This window comes from Macrobrachium nipponense, chromosome 28 (genome assembly GCF_015104395.2).
Source record: "Macrobrachium nipponense isolate FS-2020 chromosome 28, ASM1510439v2, whole genome shotgun sequence".
In the NCBI taxonomy this organism is placed as follows: domain Eukaryota; kingdom Metazoa; phylum Arthropoda; class Malacostraca; order Decapoda; family Palaemonidae; genus Macrobrachium; species Macrobrachium nipponense.
Window position 1 is genome coordinate 13,234,510 of NC_087217.1, and position 27,087 is coordinate 13,261,596.

At 39.9% G+C, this 27,087-nt stretch overlaps 2 protein-coding genes across 2 annotated transcripts in view; one reads left to right on the plus strand and one right to left on the minus strand.

Moving 5' to 3' along the window:
* LOC135201435 (6-phosphogluconolactonase-like) overlaps nt 1–4,620 on the plus strand; it is a 65,898-nt gene extending 61,278 nt beyond the window's left edge. Inside the window, exons 4-5 of the mRNA XM_064230357.1 lie at nt 3,893–4,050; nt 4,353–4,620. Of these exons, the coding sequence (XP_064086427.1) occupies nt 3,893–4,050; nt 4,353–4,454 (260 nt within the window). The 3' untranslated portion in view covers nt 4,455–4,620. The remainder of the gene's footprint in view (nt 1–3,892; nt 4,051–4,352) is intronic.
* LOC135201432 (DNA-directed primase/polymerase protein-like) lies at nt 4,612–26,962 on the minus strand. The gene is given in 3 exon segments (XM_064230354.1): nt 4,612–6,201; nt 6,203–7,360; nt 26,856–26,962. Coding segments are annotated over 2 exon segments (1,866 nt in total). The 5' UTR covers nt 7,337–7,360; nt 26,856–26,962; the 3' UTR covers nt 4,612–5,469.
* Nucleotides 26,963–27,087: the final 125 nt, after the last annotated feature.

Consider the following 27,087-nt stretch of genomic DNA (forward strand, 5'->3'; position numbering starts at 1 on the left):
CAACCTCCCACCGCAGACCCCACACTGCAGCAATAACTGATCATGATAGAGAGCCAGTGATTTTTCATCACACTGGGGGAGACGCGAACCTGCGACTTCTGTGTGCCATGCCACAACAATAACCGCTAGACCAGCAGAGGTCCATATTTCCACTACTTAAACATTTGGCAGATCTTAATTTAGAAATAAAAAAAAAAGGACTGAACTGCAGCCAGGTAGCCGAGTTAACAAGCAAACAGTCCACAACTAAAGAAACTGTACTTGAGTGAAAAATTGTCATAAAAATAAAACAACTAAACAGTACTTACTTAATTTTGAATTGATGATAACCTTCAAAATCTAATTACGTATCCAGTTTGTATTCACCTTTGATAATATTAAAAGTAATCAGACTCTAGTTTCATTAATCTAGAACTTGTAATATTTCTTTTAACAATATCTAGACAAAACAGTACCTCTCTAGAATTTCTCTAATTTGTTATATGATAATTGTTCATGTTCAGAAAAAAGAATGTTGGACTTACTTCCCACCTTGCAATGGTATAGCAAATGGGTGCCAGGGGCATCTCATCTTGTTTGCTTCCTTTTGGATACTCTACCTTCGTTGGTGCCCTTCATCCTTGAAATTTTTTCTCTCATCAATGCCCACAAGCCAACGTTGCAACTTACATTTCTAAATAATTGTTCAAGTGAACGTGTTACAGTGGTCCCCCCGTATTCACGGGGGGATGCGTAGCAGATTCCCCCTACGAAAGCTAGAACCCGCAAATAGTTGGAACCCCTATAAAAATGCTTAAAACTGCCTCAAGAAAAACCCACTAAAAAAGTTTATACCTGGTTTATTTAATAGTTTTATCACAAAAAGTGCATTTTATGATGTTGAAAAAAAAACAAAAAAAAAAAAAAAATAAAAAAAAAAAAATAAAGACGTGAATTTGTGATTATTTCTCATAGAAAAATACTGCGAATATGCAAATTTCCCACAAATAATGGGGGTATATGCTCCAGAGAGAAATCCGCGAATGCCGAGAACACGAATACAGGGGGTCCACTTTACCACTTTACAGAAGTACCTCGACATACGAAAGGCTCAACTTACGAAAAACTTGATACGAAAGCAAATACAAAAAATTTTACAGCTCTACATACGAAAATTGCTCAAGTTACGAAAGGTTGTTGCTGTAAAGTCCCGAGATTCGCCCAGACTACCGAGAACAATGTTAAAACTAGCGCCCCGCCAACTGAGTAAATTCGCCACCATCCTCCCGCTCTCCCATTGGTTCCTGATGCTAGTCACCCCATAAGATCCTGCTCTCCTATTGGTCAGCATCTACCCCTTGTGCTTTATGTATTCTATTGGTAAAAGGATGCTGTAAATTGAAAATTATTTATACAATACTTATTAAAAAAAAACATTAGGTAAAGATAGAATAAAGAATAGAAATGAATGGTTATTATACTGTTTGGTAGTTTCAGTGGTTGAAGAGATAATGAAAATTTATGGCTTACTGTGTACTAGGAAAAGTGATTGCTTGGCGATCGTTCGGTACTCCTAAGTGCTGGATGTAAACAGAAGTTTGGAAGCTTTTTTTTTGTGTTTGTTTATTATAGTTAATGGTTACTTAATAATTATTTGAAATGAGTACATACTGATTATATATACATTTTATTGGCATATTCTAAGCTTTTAGCTTCTTAGGTTTCGATGTCAGAATCATAGACTAGGCTACAGTAGCAACTGCTAACATAGGCTAGGCTTATTGCTGAGGGATATATGCTAAAGTCCTAAAATATGCAGTAAAAATGGGGTTGAATATTACTCAAGTATGTACAGTATTTTGCCTTTTTGGAGTCATTTCTTCCGTAGCATCGGCATCGTAACCCTAGAACATGTGTTGTAGGCCTGGAAATATAAGTTACTGGGGTGTTTTTGTAGGGCTTGGAACGGATTAGGCATTTTACATGTAAAATGCAGTTCAAGATACGAAGGCCGCCTCGGAACGGATTAATTTTGTATCTTGAGATACCACTGTATTCCTAAATCTTTTTTGTCCAAGAAACATTACCATCATTGAAGCCCTATGAAGAATAGTGTATATATTTACTGTCTTATTGTGTGGACATACAAGTTAATAAGCCACCTTCAGTCAACAATCTTGTTACCAAGTTCAATGCCCTAATCCAAGTTTGCATTGAGATATACTTCTATATAAAAGCCTGTTTGTATAGGAGAAACACATTTTGGTGTATTTGCAATGATAAAATGAACTGAGTAGAAATAGCAAGATCATATCTTAATTTGGAAACATTTGATTCCTTAATAGTTTAAGTTTAATATCTGTAAGGTATATACCTTATGGCATTTCTTCTGCAAAATGTTATTCTAAAGCTCCCACCAGATTTATAAATGTGTACAGGATTTTTAAAAACACTCAAAACTCTACATATTACAAAAGCTGACAAATCAAATTCAGTAGTGTCTTCATTTTTAGTCTAACTACCATTTAAATGTAGAGCTTTCGCTATTTTCCCAAATGTTCTTAAGAACATTTCGAATTTGCTGTCCAGAATTTTAGGATAATGTTCCTTAGAATACCTTTATATAACGTTTATTTTAGTATGACATCCAAATTTCTCAGTTTATGTAGCTTTACAAAAAGCTGCCCACCCCCCCAAAAAAAAATCTAGTTAACATAATTTTAATCAATGTACTGTTAGTTTTACCATTAAAAAAAATCTTTGCCAAAAATTTTGAAAGAATTTAATGTGAATTTAGTCTTTAGGAATTCATTACTATTGTCAAATCCCTATTCAGTAAAGAACTCTCTCCATTTGATAACATACTGGATTTATAAAAAATTCTCATAGAATGTAATGAGATATAAACAATGATCAAGAGTGGCTAGGTTCTGGCTCAGAATTAATCTGCATAATTATTGTAGCTGTTTGGGAATTATGTTCAATGCTCTTTTTACATGTTAACAATTGTAAAGACCTGTCCACACCAGCAGGCATGCCTATCGGGCACTTCCAACTGTATATTTTCTCTCGCTTCTGAAGCAGTCTTACCAGACAATTGCATCATTCTGGCTCCATACTTGGTCGGTCAGTATAGTGGAATAAATTATGGGAACAGTGTTTGCCAGTTGGGGAGTGCCTACTAGTGTGGATGGGGCTTAATGGGAGTTATGTCCAGTGTTCTTTTCTACATATGAACAATTGTAATAATTCTGTTGACAAGAGAAATTCTGTAAAGCTATTGTCATAAGAGACATTGTAGAACCCATTGTAATTAAACTAGTCAGACTATATTTTTTATATCTGCCCATGCAAATTGGATTTGGATTAAGAAGGGTATTGTTCAGAAATTCAGAATAATGCAACTAATTTTTGTTTAGTTTTTAGGACTGCTTCTTTGGCTTTGGACTGTTTGTTTGTTTGACTGCGTATGTGATACCACTTTTTCCTTTATTTATTTACTTTCTAACATCACCACCTGTCTATCAATTTGCGCTGTACAGTGAAGTAGTTTATATTAAATACACAAAAGCACTTGGTACTGATGTCTTTTATTATTTCTTCCTGGCTTTTGCAGTATTGTTTGATACATATACGTAATTGTATACTTCACTAGGATACAGTAGGCAAAACCCTGGCAAGTTTTAACAAAATGGTAAAAACTAATGTTTACTGGAAGAAGTGAAGGAAAATATTTAGATACTCAGATTTTGAATTATCTGAATTTTTAGATTCTTGATGAAGCTACTTGAAATTTATGACATTATACCTTTGTTTGTTTAAAACTTTCCAAGAAACATGTTAAAATATACTAATTTGGATACAGTGGTATAACTTTAGTTGTCATTACACCTTTATTTGTTTTAAAATCAAGGTCACAAGTTGCTTGAGGAAAACAGCGTATGGATTGCAGCTATAAGTGATTCACCCAAGCCACCCCCCTGCAGAGTAACCATGACTTTTCCAGTTATCAACAGAGCACGGTGCTGTGTCTTTGCTATGGCAGGGCAAGGGAAGGCAGATATGGTGAAGGTGAGTCGATAAATACTGTATTATCATGTGCTAACCAGAAATATTTTTAGGATTGTATAATTAATCTGTATAAATAATTCTCATTGAAGAAGTCGATTTATAATGTTTATCACAGTACTAGTAGATTGTATCCATTCCTTTTATGAAAACAGGATACTGTATTTACTTAAGCTAAATATGGAAAGTTTTCTATACTTCAGTTATTCCATTTTTTGGCATCTTATGAGAAACAGAACTAATTGGGTATCAGGTAAGAGTAAAATAAATATTTAGCTACTCTTTCAAATAAATTATTTTTTCAGCGTATCCTTGGGGATGGAGAGGGACTTACCACTGGAATGGTCAAGCCCACAAATGGAGAGCTCATATGGATATTGGATGAGTCAGCAGCATCAAAACTTTAAAAGCACTTTCCTTTATTCAGATTATATATTCGCATGGCGGAAACTCAAGTGATAACTATAGCATTCCAGTATAATTAATGTATTGTATAAGATACTGTTTTCTAAAATTGGTTTCAATGTTCAAAAGAGCTTAATCACTAGAATAAATAAAGACAGGTTAAGAGAATGTAAGGTATTTATTTATACATACATGTACTGTATTCATAATTATGCAGACTTACTTGGTTTGCTTAAAGTATACTGTATTTATAGTTTTATTGAAACAACAAAGCTATAAAATAAACATGACCTAACAAATTCAGTAATTAATGATGAAGTAACAAATTCAATAATTAAAGATGGAACAATGTCATGGTTTAGGTCATGAATATTGTTAAGCTCATTTGATCCTAATAAGAGATATTTAATTAACCAAATGTCCAATTTGTATGAAACCTGGTTGAAGGGTAAAACAATTCAACAAGCAATGTGTGGAACTCCCCCTAGTGGGAATAAGTTCATAAATGTTCAATAATTTAAAGGAACTATTTAACACTCAGTTCGACTGTCCTTAACAATCCACCGAGTGTGAAAAATAGACTATAATTCACATGGAATTACTTCAGCAAATTCTTCAACTAAAAAAAATTAGTCAAAGTTGAAAATAAAATGGACAACTACAAAACACTTAATACCTTAGGAAAAAAAAGCTATATAGTAAGAAAGAAAAAAAAAAATATATATATATATATATGCTAAAAGACTTCAAAGATAACCCTTCACTTGATTTTTAAAGAAAATCTTGAATAAATGGTAATAAATAAGAAAATTTACAAAAATTCAGCATGTTCAAACAACTGATATAGTTGATGGTATAATACATTGGTACAGTACTGTAAAAAATATTCAATATTATTGTAGAAAACTTGCCCAAACTGTCTAGTGTCCATACACTAAATTCTTCAATTCTGTAGCATTTAAAAAATAAAATATGCAGTACTTCAACTTAAATTAAATCTTCAGAGCTACCAAGAACTCAAAATTCACAACTATTAAATTCCACTTCAGAATGCTTCGTAGTATTTAAAGCCAAAGAGAAAGCATCTCTTTCTATCAATTCAGCTGCCCTGACAAACTCTTCATCTGAATCATTTTCAGTCATGCCATCAACTGCACTATTAAATTTAGATGTCATCCCACGACCAACAGTACTTTCTCCTTGACCAACTTCCTTAAATGAAGTGCATAATTCTGACACTGTTGCAAAGCAAGAACTATCAGGAGTAGAAAGTTGAGAAAGCCTGTCCCATGGATTGCTTGTTTGCGATAAACTTTGTGAGCTCTGCTGAGACCCTTGTAAACTACTAACACTGGACAGTGCATCCAACTTGTCCCACATTTCAAGCTTCTTTGCCTGAGACAGTAGCTCCTCATCTGAAACCGTTGCATTCTCCAGCTCAGCCTGAAAAGCTGCAGTCACAAAAAGTTCATCATCACCATCACTCTCATCAAAGTCTATTACAGACTGAGCAACTGCCATCATCTCATCATCATCTAGGGTTTTCCAAAATAATACACTCTCAGGTAATTGCCATATGCGAGACCTAAAATCTCTGCACTCCGGATCATGACATTTCTGATAATATTCTCCTGTTTTCAAGTTGACAACATACATAATACCATTACTTCTATGTTCACGACCTATATTATGGCAATATCTGTTGCCACCTATTTCATAAACCACCAGTTCATTTTGTGAAAAAACAAAACCAGGAACGGACATATCCAGGAAACACCACACTTTCAATGTGTTTATCAACTTCTGGATAAGGAGAACTACTCAAACCATCAAGTACAGACTTATCTTTCTGTTTTCTCATGGATGACCTCTGAACTCTGGATGTCTCTTCACCATAAGTTAGGACACTACAACTCTCATCTACTGTAGTCACAAGTGAATCAATAAAAAACTGTTCATCTTCACAAACACCATTCTTAGGCACTGATATATACTGATTTTCTTTGGCAACTTTCAGGTGTGTGTTTTTACCTCGTTTTGTACAGTGTAAACACCTAAAATTCCGATTTTTTGTGTACACTCCTTCATCACAAAACAAACCAACTACTTTTTCTGAATTTTTTTTAACCAACAGATTTTCAACATCTCCATGAGAAGCCCCAGGAATTTCTACAGACAGTTCACCTAGGCAAGCTCTTATTTTATCACATATCATAATTACAAAGTTTCCAACATGGATATTATTGGCAAAAGCCTTACTTGTAACATTAAATATCAAATGTCGGCTGAATTTTTCTGTCGTGGAGCTATCTAAATCTATTATATTTTTCCTACTACAATCTACATCAAACTCTTTTTTAAGAAAATAACAAACTATATGGATGAATGTATCAACCATGTTATTGCCATTTTTGTCTGCATTGTATTCATAATAAAATTCTAAATCAAAGTAAAGCTTGCAAACAGAGTGCTCTTGTATGACCTCATAAGAGCATCGCTGGTTCGGATTTCTTTCGCGTAATCGCAACCACATCAATCGGGGATGGGCAACCACAAAATTTCTCTTTCCATTATTTCCTAAAATATTACTTTCAAATGAAAACACCATCAGGCCCTGACCTTGTAGTTGTGAGTATTTTATGGCTTCTGCTTGACGTGGAAAGGTTTTCCATATCACAGGGGGACCCAGCACTCCAGGATTATATACACTAGGCAAAGGACGCTCCGCTATTTCTTTAGTCTTCTTCTCAATGCGTGAGATCTTCTCTCTTTCTCTACTTGAAGTCACTGCTGGTCTGGCTTTCCCATAAAAGCCACTAATCGTAAATGCTGAACACCCACAACATTCTTCGTTTTCATCTTCAATAGGTCTTTTACTTCCCATGTTGCACAATGTCTTCCTTTGGACCTGCAATAAGAAACATCTACGTACTTAAATATGCAAAGCAATTCTTGTAACATGGCTTCTGAAATACTGAAGACACAACAAAATGACAAAACAACAGCTCGCCATGATAGCAACAACAGTCATAATCATATGTATAGTATGTTTTTACATGAGTTTTCCTTTCAATGGTTAGGTATGCTTAAGTACTCTCCACTCTGAATTCCTGACCAAATGTTCCTCATCCCTTCTCATCAAATGTCTAAACCATATCAGTTGTTGAGATAACAGTATTTTCCAGCCTCTAGACACATCTCTCCACCATTTCCTCTTTCAAAATGACATTTCCACCATACTCTGGCCATGAATTATAACATATTATAGTTAAAAATGTTCCAAATTTTTATTTTCATTATAAGACCATTAAGATATACCGGTATGTAGTTTAAGTAATTTAACCATCTCAATGAAAGTATACCATAATGCCCACAGTGTCTGACCCTGGGATTACAGAAACTCATCAAAGTCAAGCACCTAAAACACTATATCTTTTCTTAATGCCTAACACAGTATACCACTTTCCAACTTTGACCCAAGATCAGTTGTCTCTAAGACCTCAGCATTTGTGTACGAACCAAGGTTAAATGTCAATACTACTATTTTGGTATGCTGTATTTTTATAACGTGTGGAATAATGAATATATCAAAAAGATCTGATACAAGGTTGATGATAACACATCAGTGAGTTTTCAACTAGCAACTACTGTACTAGTTAATATTCATAACTTTTACATACTTTCACAAGATTGTTGACACTTCTGCATTTTTACATTAATGTAAAACTCCTTACTTTCTCAAGATATGGAAAGACAGTCAATAAATCTGAGACTATTTAATTCTTTCAGACACAAACTCATCTTGGGCACATTCCACAGATCCAACTGGATAACTATACCTCTGGGTTCCACAGAACCTCTGGTGGCAAATTGTCTAATTCTGGACTGGTACGTATTTGCAAGATGAAGGATTGTACGTTTGATACTCCCTGTAAAGTACGTAACAGGTTTGTATTTAAAAAAAAAAATAATAATAAATAAATAAATAAATAAATAAATAAATTTTCATAATAAAATTTATTATTTGTATACTTACCTCCTGTTAAAGTTAGCTTATATCTCCACACCGATTAGGCAAGTAGGCATTCAAACAAAAAATCGAATGACTGCCTGGATGACTGTCTAGTTCACCTGAATCCACAAAGTGTGTTTCGAATGTTTTAGCTTTTGTCAGAATTCTCCTTGACAGCCCACTAAGTTGTGGGGAGGCTGAGTGGGGTCCACTTTAACAGTAGGTAAGTATCCAAATAATAAATTTTATTATAAAAATTTATATTATCTGAGATGAATCTTACCTACTGTCCTGAGACCAAAAGCCCTATAAAAAGAGTCACTTAAAATAAATACCTTTATGATATAAAGGTACGCTCCTATACAAAATTTGTACCTTCACGCTTCCCAAATATTAAAATCCAGGATTTAAACAAAAGAGCCAGAAGGATTGCTCTTCCGTCCGTTCAGGAAGACTACCCACTGCTAGTAGCGGACTAAGAGCTTTACTGTTTTCAAACACAATTCTGTATAGGTAGTGAGCAGGTAAAATCTAATTGTACTTTTACTGTGCCACATCAATCCTATCCTGAAGCAACAAATTGGCATAACACTAAATGAAGTTACAATTGCTGGTCATATTATGAATGTTTACCTTTAATAAAGGTAGAAGATATGGAGCTATATTTCCAAAATGACCAGACCTCTCTTGGGTCCTCCCATGTGTGTTTAATCTCTACATATCTGCCAAATTTATAACAACAACAGAGATAAAACCATTTCTCCCATTGCAGATATCAAATATCATCTTTTCCATTACGCAGAATTCTAAATCTACTACATAGGTTCACTACTGATAAAGTTTTTCTATGCAATAACGAGAAACGGAATCAGATTTTCTATCAACATGGCTTCTCATTTTGGTGCTGTTGCCAATATTTCAAACAACTCAAAGTGTGTTTAAACCCACAGATAAGCTGCTTAGATTCTCTCCAGGGGGCACTTTCGGTGGTCATGGTATATGTCTGGAGGCATTTCTCCTTTCTACAAATCTTGATTTCTTAATATCGGAGGTAAAGAATAAATTGGTGAGCAAGGAAATATGAAATAAAGCATAACAAGTAAATTTGACAAGTGAGAAAATAAACAATCATATATAGACAGATCTCTTTCTCTTTCTGACAAAATAATAAACTGGAAACAATGACTGAATATTGCTTGAATACGATAAGGCGAATGGAGGGCCTACATTATCACATAACAAAGCTCTCACTCGGACAGCTGTAAGATTTAGAAGAGAGAGAGATCAAGAGCAGGGCAGAATAGAAAGGAGATTGAAGTACTACCTGGAAATGAAAAGCCCCTATAATCTTATAATTACAGCCTCAGGGTTTGTCTCCAAGACTTTCAAAGGACTTTCATACATGTGTCAGTTGTTGTTTTTGTAAAATCAGCATCAGGGCAGATTTTTAAATTCCATGCCAGAGAGGTCTCATTGCAGTGCCAAGACTATAGTTCTCATGTACTAGCCTAATCAAAATGGTCACAGAGGACGTTATGTTCTTTGACAAAGGCATTCCAGGTTTCTAATAACACAAAAGTAAAGGTTAACTTTGCCTCTTTCAAGCTTAACTTTCGACAAAGGCATTCTAGTTTTTCTAAAACCACAAAACAAAAAGTTAACTTTGCCTCCTCCAAGCTTAACCATTGATAAAGACACCTAGGATTTCTAAAACTACAAAACAAATGGTAAATATTCCAGGCCATGTATAGAAGTTTCAAGTTTTACCAACTTGGTACTCAAATACCTAGTAGGGTAAACAACCGACTGGACTAGCCGAGCCACTGACTACCTTGTTTGAGGCCACCCTCCAAAAAAGTACTTTAACACGTCCTGACACCGATGGTCATCAGTCATGAGTTGTTGGTGGTGAGAGGAGGAGCTCGAGACCTCTACTCTCCTTTAAAAGTAAGTATTTTTTCCGAAGTTAGAAATTAAGGCCATATTTAAAGATTAAACAGAGGGTAAAGAAAAGTCTGGCCATACGCAGTGCACACTACCTCCATGACACTTTCGAAATTTTTACTTACAACTCGAAATATTCAGAAGATTGACACCATCTCACTGTTTGCGGAGTCGCTTGTGTCAACAAGCTTCCCATTCCATGTGCTAAATCAGGACACCATAGACGCTGGGGCACTTTCTTTACAAAAATCGTAAATGACGACTTCCAACCACTACTTTTTTAAGGAAACTATGATTTTTGGTAGAAGAAGAAGAAGCATGCACTAGATAACTATTTAAATAAATAGTTAAACGCCAGTATATAAGGTCATGAATTGCATAAATATTTTTACATATTCATGATTATTAATTTGAAAATATTCGTTGTTGAAAAAGTAACTAGATTCCTGACTCAAAGTATCAACAGTTTTGCTTGTGAACGGTACCTACAGCATGCTTCGCGCTCTTCAATAGTTTATCAGTGTTGTCAATTGGTATGTGTTTACCCTCCAAACTGGGTATAAAACTTGCACAAAACCGGGGAATAAATGAAATTAGCATATCTATATTAGAACAATTTTATCACTATTGCATTGCTATGACAACTAGAATTCATGGAAACAGTTTGTAAATGCATCGGCGTATGTGTGAAGCTCTACTAGATTGGCAACGATGAGTCACTTTGCCGTTGTCTCCTAGTATGTACTTCAGAAATATTTGAAATTTTTTGGGGTTAATTTGGTTGCAATAAAGGGATAACAGACATGAATTAAATAAACATTTAGAAGTAACAAAGTAAAGTTAAACTAAATAATGAGTAAAGTAAACAATTGAGGGAATAAAGCTTTGCACCTCATAAACTGTGTAGTCATGTGCTGCCCGTAACTGTGTATGTGGAGTGAGCGCTTAGGAACCAGGAACCGCAGCGTAGTTCAAGTGCAATTTGGACTGAATTAAGACCAAAACATGTATAATTACAATCAAATAAGCACTGTGGATTTTCAGTTGTGATGGTAGTAAAGATAAAAATGATATTGTAATGATACAATTAAGTTTGTTCATACTTACCTGGCAGATATATATATAGCTGTATTTTTCCGAATCCGACAGAAATTTAAACACTTACGACACACGCAGTGGGAGTCAGGTGGTTAGTACCCATTCCCGCCGCTGGGAGGCGGGTATCAGGAATCATTCCCATTTTCTATTCATAATTTTTATTTCCACTGTCTCCTGAGGGGAGGTGGGTGGGTACTTGATTATATATATCTGCCAGGTAAGTATGAACAAACTTAATTGTATCATTACAATATCATTTTGTTCATGAAACTTACCTGGTCAGATATATATATAGCTGAATCCCACCTGGTGGGAGTAGACAGAATAGAAGATTTTAGGGAAACATATATATGCAGATAATTGATATCTTGATTCCTTACCTGTTAGCATAGCTGACTTCGTGGTTACTGCCGCCGTAAGTCTGCTTGTGCTACTAGAGTTGCCAGCGAGGTAGAGACCTATATAGCTGGTGCACTCCAGATGATCTGTCAACAGGGGCGAGACCACGACGTGACTAGACCATATTGACCATACCATGAGGGCTAAGAAGTAAAATAAATATATATATTAAAAATATATATCACCACCTGACCCACCTAGCCAAAGTTTAAGGTGTGGTTAACTAAGGCTTAAGAGTTAAGAAGTCACCGTTGTCGGCGACTCAACTACTAAATTAAGAGCTCTTCCTAACCATTTTCTACAGGATAGGATGAGTGGTACTTCTTGCCCCCAAGATTGTGTCTGCAGACACGTATGGCCCTAGCGAGCAGCAGACCTCATATGCCATCTTCACATCTCGCAGGGAGTGTGAATTGAACACAGAGTTGCTTCGCTAAAACATGGTACTCAGGATGTTGCTGAGTGCCATGCTCTGTTGAAATGCTTCCGAGGGCCGCGCCCTCACCTCGTGAGCATTCAAATCAAAAGATTTCAAATCTTTGTGCAAACACAAAGAAGGAGCTTTTTTGAAAGACCTCCTTAACAAAAAAGCCAGGGCTGTGTTCTTCGATATGGGCAAGTCTGGTCTTTTCGGAACACTGCAGATTGTCCGTACGACTTCGACTTTCTTGAGTTTTATGTAGATAAAACTTGAGAGACCTGACAGGGCACAGGACTCTCTCTGGCTCCTGCCCACTAACTTGTGCCATCCTTGCTTCCAAGCTCCTCCGGGCCAAGGACAAAACGGGTTTCCATTCTTAGGCCATAACGAAAAGCTTAGAGAGCACACCGCCTTGTGTTCTCTAAAGCCAAAACTTGTGACGATGGCTTAAAATCTCACTAACCCTCTTTGTCGTATCTAGGGTGGGTTAGAAAAAATGCCTTCCTGATCACATGCAAGAAGTTAACAGGTAGGAGATGTTCGAATGCTTTGACATCAGAACTTCAGACTATGTCTAAGTTCCATATTGAAAGCTTCGATCTGGACATGCACAGTCAGTCCGTCTGTACTAACGTCAGGTGACGACAGTTGACCAGTCAGACGAAATCAAGGACAGCAAGGCTGTACCCTGAAGACCATAAGGCACTATTCTTCGCTGAAGGATGAGTGTTTGGACTGCCTGGGCGATTCAAGCTAAGCAAACCTTGGGGGGTGTATCAACGCAACCCAACGTCGTTAGCGAATCAACTCCTGAGCCACTCCTGACTCGAGCTTCTGGTGCCAGGAGAAAGGAGCGAGGAGCAAAAAGGCGATTCAGTCCCGAAGGACGAATGCCATGACAGTCCAACCTGGTCTATGTTAACGATAATCGGGGTGATAAATCGCAACCGACTTCGTCAACAAGAAACTCAGGGCTACTATATGTCTCCTGATCTCGACGAGTGTCTGACCTCCGAGAAAAAACAGGTGAGACAAAAAGTAGATGGTGAGCGAGTTTCGAGATTTCACAGAACTCAAAGATCGTGAAGGGCTTTGTTGTTTGACAGAAGCAAATCTCTGAGCCCAAAGGCCATCAACAAACATATTTGCGTATTATTTAATAGTTGTGACTGCCAGCTTATCCCATTCTTCAAACGGAAAGGGAAGACTGCAATCTTATGCTGTCAACATCTCGATAGTCTGAACGTAGTCAGACTCAGAGCGGAGAGGTTATAGGTACCTTTCGTGTTAAAGGAGACCGACTCTCTCGGAAAAGGTCTTGGAAGGACGTGACCTCTGTGAATCTAGGGTCTTGAAGGCCAACATGGGGCGATTAGCGTCATTGTCGCTCCCTGTGATGATATAAATCATCTTATTACATTTCCTAAGTGATTGAAAAAGGGGAAAAGAGACTAAAACCATCCCCGTTCAATATCATAGGATGGCGTTTAATGTTACCGCTCCCGGATCGAGAAAAAGGGCAGCAGAGAAGAAGAAGCCTCTTCGTCCTCAACCTAGCGAAGAGATGAATGAAAGGACGTCCCTAAAGTCTCCACAACTCTCAACATACTTCTAAAGAAAGATTCCACTCGGAAGTCAGTAGTTGCTGCCTTCGATCGAGACGATTCGAACGGACTTTTGCAATCCTGTAACGAACCTCTAGAGGATCGTTCCATTCAATCGACGCCTGTTGTTATAATAGGCTCTTTCTCGTAAACCCGAACCGGGACCGAGAGAAGATACCTCCTAAGATATGAGAGAGCTGTGGAAGATCAGAGTTGATATGGACCATGGTTCCAAAAAACTCGTTTCGAGGACTGGAGGGATGGTGACTGAATTGCTTCCACTTCTTTCAGATTATGATCCAGGACATCTGAAACCCTCTCCAGATGTCCGGCAACTTCTTTCTATCACCTCAAGAGATACTTAACGCACCGAGAGATGTTCAGAATCATCCTAGATCTTTAATAAAATTTCAGGTTCCCGGTATGTGGAAACAAAAAAAACTGAAAAAATAGAGGTCTGAATTGCAGTCTATTCAGGGAAACAAACTTCTTTAGGAAGGAAATGGTCCCTCCCAGCAAGCTCATCCATTCCCTCACACAGTATGTTTACTTCCCTAATAAGGCTGTCGCTTTGCCTAAGCAAGAGAGCATATAATAGTGCAATGTTGTGGTAGACTCGTAGTCCTATACCGTGCGGTAACGAGCACCGAAAGGAGTAAGATATCTCTGTAGAACATATTAAGGCCAAACGAATGCAATGTTTATTCATTCATGTAAGAAATCCCCTCAATCTTAGGCTAAAGTCCGTGATTGTAGGGCAGAGATACAGTTCGCATCAGTCAATCCCGCAGGAGAGAGAGAGACGTAACTGCCAGCACAGAGATACGGTAGTCAGTCAATCCCGCAGGACCGTGAGAGAGACTTAACCTACAGCGCATGACAGCGAACGAGTTGGTAACTGGCTCGTTTGGACTGGAGGAGAGGAGTCAGAGGACAGTGACAGCAGCAGCTTACGATCGTCCGTCATCGTCGTCTCTTAACTTTATGCCTGGGTTGCCAGCTACCCTATTCTATGAAGAAAAAGGTTCGTTATTTTAGCATAAAGAGACTCTCAAGCTGGTATATTTAAGCGAAACAGAAAACGCTAAATATATAGATGCGTTTGTGTCGACAGAACACTACCATACAACGGTAAAAGATAAATCGGAAACTCCTGGAAGGCTGCAGGGAGTAACGATTAAATGTCCTTAAAAATGGACCATAGACCTCTCGGTTGCCATCCGAAGAGGTAACTACAGCAAGCGTATAAGACTTGAACCAACCAGAAATAAAATAACGCAAGGCAAAACTATGAAATTATATCACAATAAAGTTTGTTCATACTACCTGGCAGACTATATATAGCTGAATTCGGAAATACAGCTACATACATATCTGACAGGCAAGTTTCATGAACAAAACTTAGGAGAATCGAAGCAGTCAGCTCAAGCTTCTTATGTTATTGGACATAAGCGTTCATTGACGTAGTCTACAAGTCTACTTTCTTGTACGAGTCTGCGAATGACGAATGAGAGCTCTTCCGAATCTTGTCAATAAGAGCTTATTCGCTTACGCAATATCAAGTTAATGAGATGTTTGTCAATGAGAACTAACCCATTTACGGGACAAAGAGATATTTTGTTCAATGAGGGGATACCCACTTACTTGACAAAACGATAGTATATTGTCAATGGGGGAAAGTCACTGAATTGACAAAACGTAATCCAGGAAGTCGAGCATTTTATTTTACGATTCCCGTCTCAAACGAGGAAGGGGCAAGAATACCTGTTAAGAGACTGGCTTACGTCAGGTATTACGACGATGTTCAATTCGGCAGCGTAGTCCCGACTAGGAACTAACAAAATCTATCATCTGAAAAGCTCTTTTCAGATGGGCTAAAAAGCTGGCAAAATTATCCTGGGAAGAGGAAGAAACTCTCCAACCAGCTTCCTCTACCGTATCACAACTAATGCCTGCTAAGCTTAAAATTTATTGGCAGTATGGCAAAGGCAGTCCTGTCTTGCGCTTTCCTGAAGAGCGTACTTTTGATGAGTGCCTTTGCAAGAATCCTACTGAACGTTGCCGAGAGTCCTGACGTGCAGGACATCGAGCCTTTAAAACCCGTTAAGTAACTGCCTTATCGGAAAGTCTTGACTGCGGTAGTGGCAACTTAAATTTATTGGCAGAAATGGCAAAGCTGCGGTAGAGCAAACGAGAACTTCCCTTGAGCTTTCCTTAACTCCATCCACCTATGCGAAAAGCAATATTAATTGACAGAGACCTCTTGAATTCACGAAAACCGATGTCTTGCTGGGTTTCGAAGAAGTTGTCTGTTCACTTTAAGCTTACTCCGAAGCAGTGCCTACTTCACATTCTTTGCAGGTGAGGTAGAGGTATCATCGAAGGAGAGGGTAAAAAATTCTTTAAGCCCAAATCTGAAACAAGAGCTTGAAGAGTTCAACAGAAACGTTCAGCCAGGCGACACACCTGGCGCGCTGGTGCACGCTCGGCGTCCACTGGAGCGCGCTCGGCGTACACTGGAGCGCGCTCGGCGTCCACTGGAGCGCGCTCGGCGTCCATTGGAGCGCGTCTCGGCGTCCACTGGCGCGCCAACGCTCGGCGCCTCCACTGGCCGCACGCTACGCTCGGCGTCCACTGGCGCGGCGCTTGGCGTGCACCCGCGCGCCCTGGCTTGGGCGTCCGCTCTCAAAAGCTTACTGCTACTATGACTTCTTTTACGTATTTCTCGGTGGAAAGACGGACACGAGTTCAGGCGACGTTCGCCTTCTTACTTCTCACTGAAACGCATAACGAGAGAGAGAGAGAGAGGCGTGAAGCGCCTCTTCTATAAAGCTTCATTTAGAGGGCGCGAGTTCCATCCGAAAGCTCCAACCCCTGCGCGGGAGAGGACGCTTCGGAGGACGAGAAGCAATCCTTCAGGATTCGTGCACGTGCACGCACTTAGGCAGTCTGGGGATTTTCATCAGAAACTGCCGAAGGCACGCCAGATCGGTGGGGGTTCCTCGTAACCCTCCTTCGGCTTTCGACATGCTCTCTCACGGTTCTGGGAGTCAAGCAGAGGTCCCGGCCTAGAGGCGAAACGAGGCCGATCTGACGCACCCTCCACTACACAAGGGGTATCACTGCACTTCTGCACTTCACTTTTACTCTCTAAAGCAAGCACTTTCGATTCTAAGTTACGAATCGAAGGAGTATCAGAGAAAGGGCAATTTCTCTACAGACACTGCTTAGGGCCCGAAGGCAACACTGCAGGGTTAGGAGTAACACCCTTACAGAAGTAGCACGTTCACAGCAATGAAGGAGAGCGAGCACCTCTCGTAGACATATACATAGCCCGTAGGCCATACTACAGGGTTATGCAAAATAAAGTCTACAGGAAGGTTAGCAGGTTCACTACCTGACTTTCTTTTGTTACACTTGATTAATTGCGTACATACGAATCATCGTCTTCCTTACGGAATAGACAAAGTACTCGCATACGCTACTTCTCCTTACGAATGACAAATCTCAACAAAGCAAGCAGACCAAAATACCCCAAAGTACATACCCCTCCGTATACAAAGATGCGAATTACCGAAGCTTACGGTAGCCACACCCTATCTTTGCAGACAACCCCGTCTGAAAACTAGTCCTAACGAGATTCAGATATTTTATGCAAAAATGAATCAAATTCAAACAAAAATCAATTTAAGATAGCGTATGCCTAGCCACAAATCCAAGTGAATAAATCAAAAGACAATTAGGATACTTAGCGGCAATGAAGTTTCCAAAATCCTAAGACGGAGGTGGTACTGAAAACAGGTGTTTTCAGCACCGGCGAACAGAAAAATTATGAACTAGAAAATGGGAATGATTCCTGATACCCGCCTCCAGCGGCTGGATACTCCCAGGCGAAATGGGTACTAACCACCTGACTCCCACTGCGTGTGTCGTAACCGTTGTTTTAAATGTTTCTGTCGGATTCGGAAACAAAAATACAGACTATATTATATCTGACAGGTAAGTTTCATGAACAAACCACTGATTACAAGGTAAAAACTGAATTTCAGTTCAAACCATGACCCCAGGAGGAATAAGAAGTTTCATACTTTCACTAATACAGTATTGCCTCAGGATACAAAATAATAAGTCCGTCCGAAGCGGCCTTCATAACCTGATTTTTTTGTATCTTGAACTACGTTTTACATGTAAATTGCCTAATTCGTCCAAGCCCTACAAAAAACACCACAGTAAATTTATAATAAAGGTAAATTGACCAATAAAACAATGAATATGTTATTGTTATAATACAATTAAGTTTGTTCATACTTACCTGGCAGATTATATATAGCTGTATTCTGAAGTCCGACAGCATTTAAAAATTGCGCACACGCAGTGGGGGCGGCCAGGTGGTAGACCATTCCCGCCGCTGGGAGGCGGATATCAGGAAACTATTCCCATTTTTCTATTCATATTTTATCAGTGCCACTGTCTCCTGAGGGGAGGTGGGTGGGCACTTTAACTTATATATATCTGCCCAGGTAAGTATGAACAAACTTAATTGTATTATAACAATACATTTTGTTCATGAAACTTACCTGACAGATATATATATAGCTGAATCCCACCTTCGGATGGTGGGAAGAGACAGATAGGATTTTTGGGAAACTAATATTAAGTAGATGATGATACATCTTGGTTCCTGACCTGTTAGCATAGCCGACTTCGTGATTACTGTCACCAAAGTCTGCTTCTGCGTTACTAGAGTTGCCAGCGAGGGTAGAGACCTGTAATGCTGGTGCGCTCTAGATGATCTGTCCAACGGGGGCGGGGGCGTGACCCACAATGTGACTAGACCATATGACATACTTTGAGGGCACCGAAGCTAAAACCACCCACCTGACCTAACCTATCAAAGTTAGTTCCATAACTTCTAGGCTAAAGAAAAGGAACGCGCCTCAAGCGACAACCCTTCAAAGTTAAAAGCACACCTATCCCTTGTTTTCTATAGGATAGGATTCGTGTTGCTTCTTGCACCCAATAATATATCTACGGATATGTATGGTTCCTAGCGACTTACGGATCTGAAATGTCGTCTTCACATCCCGTCGGGAGTGTGAAGCGAACACAGAGTTGCTTCGCTAAAGCGTGGCACTCAGGATGTTACTGAGTGTCATGCTCTGTTGAAATGCTTCGAGGCCGCGCCCTCACCTCTTGAGCATTCATATTAAGAAAAAATCTCAAATCTTTATGCAAACATAATGAATGAGACCTCTTTAAAAGAACTCCTTGGCTATAATGCCAGGGTGTTCTTGGACATGAACCAGTCTGGTCTTTTACGGAACACCGCAGATTGTCGGGAGTGTGAAGCGAACCCAGAGTTGCTTCGCAAAAGCGTGGCACTCAGGATGTTACTGAGTGTCATGCTCTGTTGAAATGCTTCCGACGGCCGCGCCCTCACCTCTTGAGCATTGATATTAAGAAAAAATCTCAAATCTTTATGCAAACATAATGAATGAGACCTCTTAAAAGAACTCCTTGGCTATCATGCCAGGGTGTTTCTTGGACATGAACTAGTCTGGTCTTTTTACGGAACACCGCAGATTGTCTGTTGACCTTGACTTTCTATAGTTTTATCAAGATAAAACTTGAGAGACCCTACAGGGCACAGGACTCTCTAATGCCCTTGCCCAATAATTTGTGCCATACCCTTGGTCTCCAAGCCTTCGGGTCAATGGTCAGACGTTTTCAGGTTTTCGTTATCAAGAACGGAAGGCTTAGCGGACAGACCGCATTATGTCCTTTAAAGCAAAACCTCTGATGATGGCTAAAACCTCACTAACCCTCCTTGCCGTGGCTAGAGCGGTTAGAATATTAGCCTTTCTGGTCACGTGTATTAAGTTCGCAGAAAGGATAGGTTCGAAATGCTTTTGGCATCAGAAACTCAGACTACAGTCTAAGTTCCATGCGGAACAACCTTGATCCAGAGAATACAAGATCTCCAACCAAGACCTCAAAGATCGTGAAGCTTTGTTGTTTGACAGAACCGAATCTCTGAGCCTAGAGGCCTTTGTCAACAACATATTTGCTATATTCTACAAACAGTTAGGACTTCTATCTTATTCATCATAATTCATACGGAAAGATAGAACCATAACGAAATTCACAGAGGTCGAGGTGGAGGAACAGTCATTTCCCTTCACTATCTCAGAAACGGCCCCCTCCGATTGAAAACTGAAAATAGCAGCACTGCTTGCCTTGGCCAAGAGACTGCCATTAATCTTGAAGATCTTATCGCTTCTCGAATAGTCTGAACGCTTTCAGACTCAGAGAGGAGAGATATTAGATACTTCACTAAGTGACGATGTTTGATTACACCGATTCTCTCGGAAGGGTCTTTGGACAATTCTCTTGAATTACCTGACCTCTGTGAATCCACCTCTTAGAGGCCAACATGTGGCGACTAAAGCTAATCCTCTAGGATCATGAATAAGGGAACAACTTAAGAGGAAGCTCCTTCGTCTTCAATATTACGAAAAACTTAACGAAAGGACTCCCTCAGTCTCTCCTCACTTTCGACATACTTCTAAGTGAGGATTACTCAGACGTCAGTAGTTGTTGCCTTCGATCGAGAAGACCCCCACGGACGTGCACTAGATTAACGAAACCTATTGAGGATCGTTACGTTCCGTGCCCAAGCCCATAACCAATTCTCTCTTCTCGAGCTATGAGAGAGCTGAGAAATTATCCGAGATGATTTGGGCACACTCGATCCTCCAACCTCACCCTTCGAGGAACTGGAAAGCCGACTAATTTTGGCTTCCAATTCTTTCAGACAATGTGCCAGAACATCTGTTCTCTGTTCGGATGTCTGGCACCCTCCCTCGCTATCACCTGAGGTGATCCTCAAAGCCGTTGAGAGAAAATTAGAATTACAAGATCTTTTTGATGTTATTCCAATTTCTTCGTGAGGAAAATTTGTAGAGGTCTGAATTGCTGTTTATTCAGGAGGGAAAACAAGCTTCTCCAGCGAGGAAATGGTCCCCAGCAAACTCCATCCCATTCCCTCACTCAGCCTGCTTCCTTCCCTAAATAAGGCTGCGCTTTGCATAAGCAGGAGAGCATTATTATAGTGCTATGCCGCGGTAGATTCGTACAGAATGTTACCGTGCGGTAAACCCGCACTAACAAGTATAAGATATCTTGTGAAATTTTCTAAGTAAAACGGCAGGTATGATCATTCAAGATTACTAGAAATTTCCTCAACCCGAGGCTAAAATCCATGATTGTAGGGCAAAGAGACGGTTTATTAAGCCATTCCGCAAGGAGAGAGACGTAACCAACCGAGCATGACACCGAGCTAGCCGGTACTGCGTAGATCACAGTAACAGCAGCCTTGATCATCGTATCTCGCACTATATGCCTGAGTTGCCAGCTACTCCTTTTACGAAGGGATAGGTATGAATTATCGAGCCAAAGGAAACTCTCAAGCAGGCATATTTTTTAAACGAAACAAAATTCGCTAAATACAGAAGCTGAGTTGAATGTTGCAGTTCAATTAGAATACTTCTCGTCTAAGTCGCAATCCGTAGAATAACTAGGATATGCGCCTACCCCTCGGACAATTCAACTGCTTAGTAGAATCATGTCGCGAGGTTAATATACGTAGTATATTTATAGTATTCTGAACAACGATCTCCATCCTAAATTCTTTCCTTAAAGAAAAACAAAATAAGGATTGGAGATCGACCACCTTCGATCTCTATCAAAAAGAGTGAAGGAGAAGTCTTCCTCGAAGGAAAGAAACGCTTCAATGGAGAACAGAATACTATCTGCCTGAGTTGCCAGCTACTCCCTTTACGAAGGAATAGGTATGATATTATCGAGCAAAAGGACACTCTCAAGCAGGCCTATTTAAACGAAAACAGAATTCGCTAAATACAGAAGCTGAGTTGGTGTTGTCGTAACAATACCTGAAGAGTTGTTCTTACTCCGAAAACTCTTGGAAGGTTGAAGGGAGTGTCATAAATACATTTAGAACAACAGTTCTTTCTTTCGGCTTCTATCCGCAGAGGTAAATACGATTATGCGTATATGACTCGACCCATGCGTTAGCAAAATGACGCCAAAGATAAACTACGTAAGTATTGTAGTAATTTGAACATCGAATTCTCTACTACATCTTTCCTGGACGAGGAAGAGAGAAAGGAAAACGACTGTCCACGTTCGGTTCTGAAAATGAAATGAGGCTCTTCCGAAATTTGTTACTTATCCGCTTAAGCGATAAAATGTTATGAAGATCTTTGTCAATGAGAACTAACCCATTTACATGACAGAAAGTAATCCAGGAATTCGAGCATATAGTTTTCCCGATTCCCGCAGAATCGAGGAAGGGGCAGGATTCCTGATTAGAGACTGGCTTACGACAGGAAGGACCTTAATGTTCCCCTTCGGCAGCGCAATCCCGAAAGCAGACGAGGCGTTTTATGACACCGAAATCTGCTTGACAGTTTTCCTGGAATTCATCAAGTGATGGATTTCTTTATTGAAACGCTCCCTTCGTAGAAAGCGAAGTAGATCATCTTGACGAGACCAAACTCCTTCCTCTACTTCGACGACGCCGTCTTGAAGAGCGTTCTTGCAGGAATCCTGCCGAACGTCTTGATTGCGTAGGACGCCTATCGTTCTGAAGAACGTCCTGGCAAGTGCTCTACCGAGCGTCATGACGTGTAGGATGCCGAGCGTCTTCAAAAGCGTCCTCGCGAGCGTCCTCGCTAGCGTCCTCGCGAGCGTCCTCGCTAGCGTCCTGCCGAGCTTCCACCGAAGCGTCCTGGCGAATGTCCACAAAAGCGTCCTGCTGAGCGTCCTCAAAAGCGTGCTGGAAAGCGTCCTGCTGAGCGTCCTCAAAAGCTTCCTGCCGAGCGTCCTCAAAAGCGTCCTGGAAAGCGTCCAGCTACGAGAGTGCTGAGCAGAGAACACCAAAGTCTTCTGAACGACGTTTCAGAGAGGAACTCGTTGAGCGCCTTGATGCAATGCAAGGCCCGCCAAGAGGCGTCCTGGCGAGCGACCTTGCCAACATCTCAATGTTATGACGAACCGCGTTTTGCGTATGACATTGAATATTTTTAAGGGACGTCCTCATGCGAGTCTCCATGGAGAGCCGCACGCTGCTCCTGAAGAGTGTGAACACTAAAGGAAGACGTATGGCTTTCGTCTTCCGCAAGGTGCTTGCCGAGCGTCCTGGAGAATGTCTATACTTATAGGACGTCGAGCACCTCCAAAAGCTTCCTCACGTCTAAATTGCCCTTCTTATGCCGACCAGAGACATAAGTTGTTTGACTGTGCAAAGCAGCTTGCCGGCCGTCAAACTTATCAGCTTGCTTTATCGAAGTAAAGCGAACGTTACATAACGTATACGGAGCGCAATGAGGAGAGGAGACGAATACTGAGTTTGCTCCTCCAAAAGGTGGAATCAAGAATGTCCTTGATTACCAAAATTTTTTTTTGGAATGCTAAGCGAGGTTGAAACAGCTCTAACTTCATGAGCGTTCACTCGCAGGAGGCTCAAATCACTCTTCTGGCAAGATGAATGAACCTCCTTAATAATGTATAAGTGATATATACCTTGGAGCGTTCACTCGCAGGAGGCTCAAATCACTCTTCTGGCAAGATGAATGAGCCTCCTTAATAATGTATACATGATGTATACATTGAGCGGTCTCGCAGAGGCTCAAATCACTCTTCTGGCAAGATGAATGAGCCTTCCTTAATAATGTATAAATGATATATACATGAGCGTTCTCGCAGGAGGCTCAAATCACTCTTCTGGCAAGATGAATGAGCCTCCTTAAATGTCCCTTAGGAAAGAGCCAGTGCATTCTTCTAAAAGGGAAAATGTGGTCTCTTACTCTCTCATCCTCTCGTGACGAGAGAGAGGACGTGAACGTTTCCTCTTCTCTAAAGATTCTTTAGGGGGCACGCGAGTCCTTACGAGAACTCCAACCCCTGTGGGTAGAGGACGCCTCGGAGGACGAGAAGCAATCTTTCAAGATTCGCGCACGTGCACGATCTTTAGCAGCCTGGGAAGAGTCAACAGGTTCTGCCGAAGGGACGCAGATTCGGTGGGGAGCCCCCGTAACCCTCTTGCGGCTTTCGACATGCCCTATCCTGAGTCCTGGGAGTCCGGACAGAGGTCCAGGCCTAGAGGCATTATGGGGCCGATCTGACGCCCCCTCCACAACACAAGGGCACTACACTTCACAACACTGGTTGGAGAGCGAGCAACTTTAGTCTAAGATTACTTGATGTAATCCTTTAGCCAGACACTTATTCTAGGCTCGTAAGCCATACCACAGGGGGTTAGCAAAATAAAATCTACAGTAGGTTAGAAGGTTCATTATTTCTAACTTCTGTTTTTACTGTGGAGGAAAACTCCTGATTCTAACACGCTCTAAAATGCGTAATGAATCCTCCATTCTTCCGTAATCAGTCACACCTTACACCTAATTACCTTATGCAAAGAAAACATGTAAACGTCATATATCTAAGCGAGTGTCTACCGAAAGTTACGTAGCCTCACCTTACCATGCAGACAACAAAGTCTGAAACTAGGCTAACTAGCTTCAGACATCAAATGCAATGAAAAAAATTTACGATAGCGTATGCCTAGCCACAAATCCAAGTTAATAATCGAAAGAATAATTAGGATACTTAAGTGGCTAATGAAGTTTCAAAATCCTAGGCGGAGGTCTGTAAACAGTTTGTTTACCGACCGGCGACAGAAAAAAATATGAATAGAAAATGGGAATAGTTCCTGATATCCGCCTCCCAGCGGCGGGAATGGGTACTACCACCTGGCGCCCACTGCGTGTGCCGCGAATTTTTAAATGCTGTCGGACTTCAGAAAATAACAGCTATAATATATTATCTGTCAGGTAAGTTTCATGAACAAAACAACAATTTGGACCATTCAATACCTAACATAACCTTTATTGTAGTACGTACCTGTAAATAAAGTGTATTAGTATACATGGTACAAGAAATACTTTACATACATGTACGTACATATGTAGTAAAATGTGGAACCTTACCTTTCAAGTGAGACAATCTTCAAAAGTGGCGACAGAGGAGGAGGACAAATGGCAGAAAACATGAATACTCAACTTTACGAAACACATTAAAAAATGGCAGAACATTAACACTAAACTTTACAAAACACATTAACAAATGGCAGAAAACATTAACACTTCTTGATTATCTCCATCTTCATTCTCCATAGAAAGCATCCTCTTCTTTCCGTGAACTTCAGCAACATTCTTGGGATCCATGGCTAGTAACGTAAGTAATTAAGTTCACACACAACACGATAAAGTAACTTACAGTACAACGAAAGCTAAATCACTAACACAAATTTACGTTAACAAACAAAATATATGTGAACGAATGAATTCCAGTGTTTACGATAACGCTGCCGCCAAAAATGGTCAAGGAACGCCTTTACATAGAAGCATGATGCTGACCAATAGGAGAGCAGGATCTTATGGCGGTGACCAGCATCAGGAACCAATGGAAGAGCGGGAGGATGGTGGCGAGTCTACTCAGTTGGCGTCGCGCGAGTTTTAAAATTGTTCTTGGTGGTCCGGGCGAATCTCGGACTTTACCCTTTCGCAACCTGAATTATTTTTGTATAAAGAAGCAAAAAAATCTTCGTCTTTTCTTTCGTAACTTGGATTTTTCGTATGTAGGGACTTTCGTATGTCGAGGTTCCACTGTATAGGCAACAAAATGTTGTTTTATTATGCTGATTACTACTGCAATCTTGAGTAAGATTAATAAATGTTACATATATACGCTAATATTGTTCAAATGAGTGCTGGGAAGGCTGGGAAAGATGGTGGCTTGGCTGTGGTTATGAATGGCACATCACGCAGTTGCCGCCAAATTGAATTTCAAAACCACCTTGAAAACATATTTTACGAAGACCTCACGTGCTTATTTTAGTTCGTATGACGCTTCCATATATCACATTATGTTGACGAAACTTCAATCTTTCAAATGGTATGCTTAAAGATGTAGGGTAAAAAACCGCATGGTACAGGGGTGGACCATGTACGATCAATGTGTACAACCCCAAGAAAAGTACATTATAACGCGTCTTGACACCGGAGTAGAGGTCTTTAGCTCCGTTTCTCACCAACAACAAGTCGCGTCTGATGCCCATCTCCGATGTCAGAACGCGTTATAATGTACTTTTTTTGGGGTTGTACACATTGATCGTACATGGTCCACCCCTGTACCATGCGGTTTTTTTACCCTAATTGTATTCTTGTTTCATCAATTAGCTAGGTAAATATCAAGTGAATAAGGCTGAGTCACGCAATGACGATGGCTCCACTGTGGTGTTTCCCCCTAATTAGGGCAGATTTTGAGACATGATACCCTAAATTAGCCTACGTAGCCTACTTGAGCAACCTAAAGCATTACTACTAGTACTAGGTATAAGGCTAGATTATCTAGTGTCTCCTTTTACTAGCTTAGACTCTTCATTGCAATGCCAGAAGACTGTAAATATCATTAACATACAGAAAATTTATAAACATGAACAAAAACATAAACAAAAGGCGGTACCTATGGTCACCAACTGACGGGAACCAGAACACAGTATACCATTTTATCTATTGAATTCTTTTCACCGTTCCATTTTGTTTTAACATTTTGCAAAATATCATTCAATTTCGAATTAATGAAAACTGGCAAACTCTTAGACCAATTAAGAAGGGTGGTTCATTGGAGGAAAAAAATAAAGGAACCAGCATTGAACCGTAGGTATGCTACCATCGTCATATAATTTTCATCTATTTATCTGCATAAACATTCAGTAACAAGCATAATTATAATGTAGATTATAAAGAGGAAACCAGTGAATACGGGATATTGCTGTTCTTACCTACAGCAGCCATGGAATATATCAAACAAATGTAAATTCTTGAAAGTCAAAATTTACAAACACTGGCGCAATTTACTTCCCAGTTTTCCACCATCCTGAATAATTCTACTTTATATAATAAAAATTCTTAGGTGGTGGTTCTTAAAAAGAAAAAGAAAAAATTAAGATCGCACGACGGACAGTTATAAAGCTTTATTCTGTTTTTACAACAAATTTAATTGAAATACAATTA